Source organism: Chinchilla lanigera, unplaced genomic scaffold (genome assembly GCF_000276665.1).
Source record: "Chinchilla lanigera isolate Chin_1 unplaced genomic scaffold, ChiLan1.0 scaffold00019, whole genome shotgun sequence".
Classification (NCBI taxonomy): domain Eukaryota; kingdom Metazoa; phylum Chordata; class Mammalia; order Rodentia; family Chinchillidae; genus Chinchilla; species Chinchilla lanigera.
The window spans coordinates 23,176,702-23,179,788 of record NW_004955420.1 but is presented as its reverse complement, the minus strand read 5'-3'; the positions used below and the strand labels follow the sequence as shown (position 1 = coordinate 23,179,788).

General features: G+C 53.8%; 1 protein-coding gene across 1 annotated transcript in view; it reads left to right on the top strand.

Moving 5' to 3' along the window:
* The window catches only part of Eif4g1 (eukaryotic translation initiation factor 4 gamma, 1), a gene marked incomplete at its 5' end in the record, with an annotated part of 18,248 nt that continues 15,161 nt past the window's right edge, over positions 1–3,087 (top strand). Inside the window, 6 exon segments of the mRNA XM_013513357.1 lie at positions 1–297; positions 522–615; positions 904–990; positions 1,485–1,505; positions 2,084–2,260; positions 2,421–2,520. Coding sequence (XP_013368811.1) covers positions 556–615; positions 904–990; positions 1,485–1,505; positions 2,084–2,260; positions 2,421–2,520 — 445 coding nt within the window.

Genomic DNA, 3,087 nt, shown 5'->3' with positions numbered 1-3,087 from the left:
CGGCGAGCCTCCCCGCGCCTCTGGCCCCGTGCGAAGGCCCCCGCGGCGGGCGTGCCTCGTGTGTCCCCAGGCCAGGCCCCGTACCCGGTGTGCCCGTGTGGGGGGTGGGGACACCACGGCCAAAGCCGCCTGCTCTGTCTGTGATCCGGGAGCCTGGTGCCAGCGAGACCTGGAATTTCCGGTCTGGTTGGTCTTGGGCCCCGCGGAGCCAGGTTGATACCCCTCACCTCCCAACCCCAGGCCCTCGGATGCCCAGAACCTGTAGGCCGCACCGTGGACTTATTCTTAACAGAGGGGGTGAGTGAGGGGGCTGTTGCAGCGGGGTGCCGGGTGGCGGGCGGTGGTTGGAAGTGATGCGGATTTGACAGCGTGCTGCTGGGGGACACGGGCTGGATCTTTTCTGCTTCTTTACCTTCTTGGCACTTCCTGGGCTCTGTAGGGGACCAGCCCTTCAGCCCTTCCCCCATTCCATTTGCTGTAAGCTTGGATCCTTTTTTCCGAGCTCCACTCTTTCCCAACAGGTGCTGGGGGGACCCTGATGTGGCACCAAATGAAATGAACAAAGCTCCACAGCCCACAGGCCCCCCGCCCACCCCATCCCCTGGACTCCCACAGGTAATTAGGGAAGAATTATCTGGACTGGGATGGGGGTAGGGGAGACCAGGCAGTCCTAGGTCAGGAGCAGGTTCGAACCTTTCCCACCCCCATCTGTGTTAGGGCAAAGTGCAGTTGCCCGCTGCCAAATCGAGACCAGGCCCCTGGTTGTTCCTGGGGGCTGTCACCGGGAGGGAGTATGTGGGCTTCTGAGGCTCTTGCTGCAGATATGCTCCCCTTATTTCACCAGCTTGGGTTTCAGCCCCACCCGGCCTTCCCCTCTTGCTGAACTCTGGTCTCCCCCCTCAGCCAGCGTTTCCCCCGGGGCAGACTGCACCGGTGGTGTTCAGTACGCCACAAGCGACACAAATGAACACGCCTTCTCAGCCCCGCCAGGTGAGGGTTGGGGGGGCTTGGGGGGGTTTGGAGGGAACTGTGAAAGCTACTGCCAGTTCCGGCCTAGGATGGAAATTGTGGAAGCTCTGTGCCTGGCCCCAATTTCCTGACAGTTCCTCTGTGTTCTCTGTGCTCTGTACTTGGGGCTGTTGACTACTTACACGGTGGCAGGTCCCTTGGGGAGTATGTCGTTGGCCAGGGTGGCATCATTGGGGTCCTGATACTTCTGAGAATTGGGGACAGTGCCGCGGGCCCTGCTGTCAACTCTCGCTTTCCTATTTCTTCGTTTTACTGGGAAGTTGCCGTTGCTCTATTCCCTTTTCTTGCTTTTTCTTTGGACTGTGGTGAGATAAGCATTCCAGCTGGTTTTTTTTTCTGCCTCTGTTCCTCAAGTTCTTCACTAAGTGGGAGGATTCTTGTCCTACCTCCTTCATTTTTCCTCCCTCATCACCTTGGGGATAATTCTCTTCTCTCCTGCCCCCATGTGCTCTCAGGGAGGATTCAGGTCTCTGCAGGTAATACTACCCTTTCCTAATCCTAGACGGTCTCCTGGTCTCACCCCTCCCCTTCACCCTGGTTAGGGGCTAGATACTGGGATTGGGGGTTGTCTTCAAGGTGGGGACTTGTGTGCTGTTGAGGTCTTCAGTTTGAAGCTGAGTGGTGCATGTTAGGGGTTCAGTATTGAAGAACCGGGAGACTATTGCATGTTAGCAGTTAGCTTGTCAGTACTTTATTTGGAGCAGTGCATGCTGGGGAGTGTGTTGCCTGAAAGGGCCTGATCTAGGCATGATGCATCTGAGTGTTAGGAAGCCTCTGCAGAGTGCTAGTCTGGTGGAGGTGACATGAGTATGCATGGTAGTGAGAGATTAAATATACACAGGATGCAAAGTGTTCATTTGAGTTAGGAAGGCATGTGTGCACACAAGAGACCACTTATCTATCAGTTGGTCAAGTGGTTCTTGGAAGGATTGGTCTCCATGCTCTAAAGCATATGTAGTACTTTCTCCAGACTGGAGACAGTTCATCGTGGAGTGGCTTTTCTGCCGTCTGCTTCCTGTCTTCCTGATCCAACTGCTTTCCTCCCTCCTGACAGCACTTTTACCCTGGCCGGGCCCAGCCCCCCAGCAGTGCAGCCTCCCGAGTGCAGAGCACAGCCCCTGCCCGTCCTGGCCCAGCTGCCCATGTCTACCCTGCTGGATCCCAAGTAATGATGATCCCTTCCCAGATCTCCTACTCAGCCTCCCAGGGGGCCTACTACATCCCCGGACAGGTGAGGATGGAGGTTTGGGGACTGGGAGCCCCAGATCTCACCTCCCCCATGACTCTCTTAAGGAGATGAGACTTCCTTGTCCAGTTTTGTTTTTGTAATCGGATGTGCGTGTAGCTCCCCTCAACTCCTCCTTCCCTCTTTCCCCCCCAACCCCCACTAGGGGCGTTCCACATATGTTGTCCCGACACAGCAGTACCCTGTGCAGCCAGGAGCCCCAAGCTTCTATCCAGGTGCAAGCCCTACCGAGTTTGGGACCTACGGTAAGTAGGGGAAGGAGTGAGAGTTCATCCCAGGAAGCATCTAAACGGATCCACTGCTCTTTAAAGCACAGACCATTCCCCATTATAGCTATTGGTCTAAAAATGATAGGATTAATAAAAGGTAGGGATTGGTGCTTAATATTTAACTGGTGTTGGTTGGGGGTAGGGCGTGACTTGATTTTTCTGCCAAGACAGTTGAAGTCCTTCCCACATCAAGAAATGTGGGGTTAGGCTCCAGCATGTGGCCTGTTGGTGGGCTTTCCCCGTGGTGCTTTTTCCATGTTGGAGGGGGCCCACGAAACCTGGGGTTTGGGAGCTGCTACCTTTTATTGATGCATTTGGGAGCTGCTTTTTATTTATTTATTTATTTACTTATTATTTGGTACCGGGAATTGAACTCAGGACCTTGTGCTTGCCAGGCTCACAGGCGCTGTGCTGCTGAGCTATCTCCTTGGCCCTACTTTTTAGTTCTGGTGATTATTTTTTAATTTATGTTCTAGAGAAGTCTTCTTTTTTTTTTTTTTTTTTTTTTTTTTTTTTTTTTTTTTCCTGGTACCAGGAATTGAA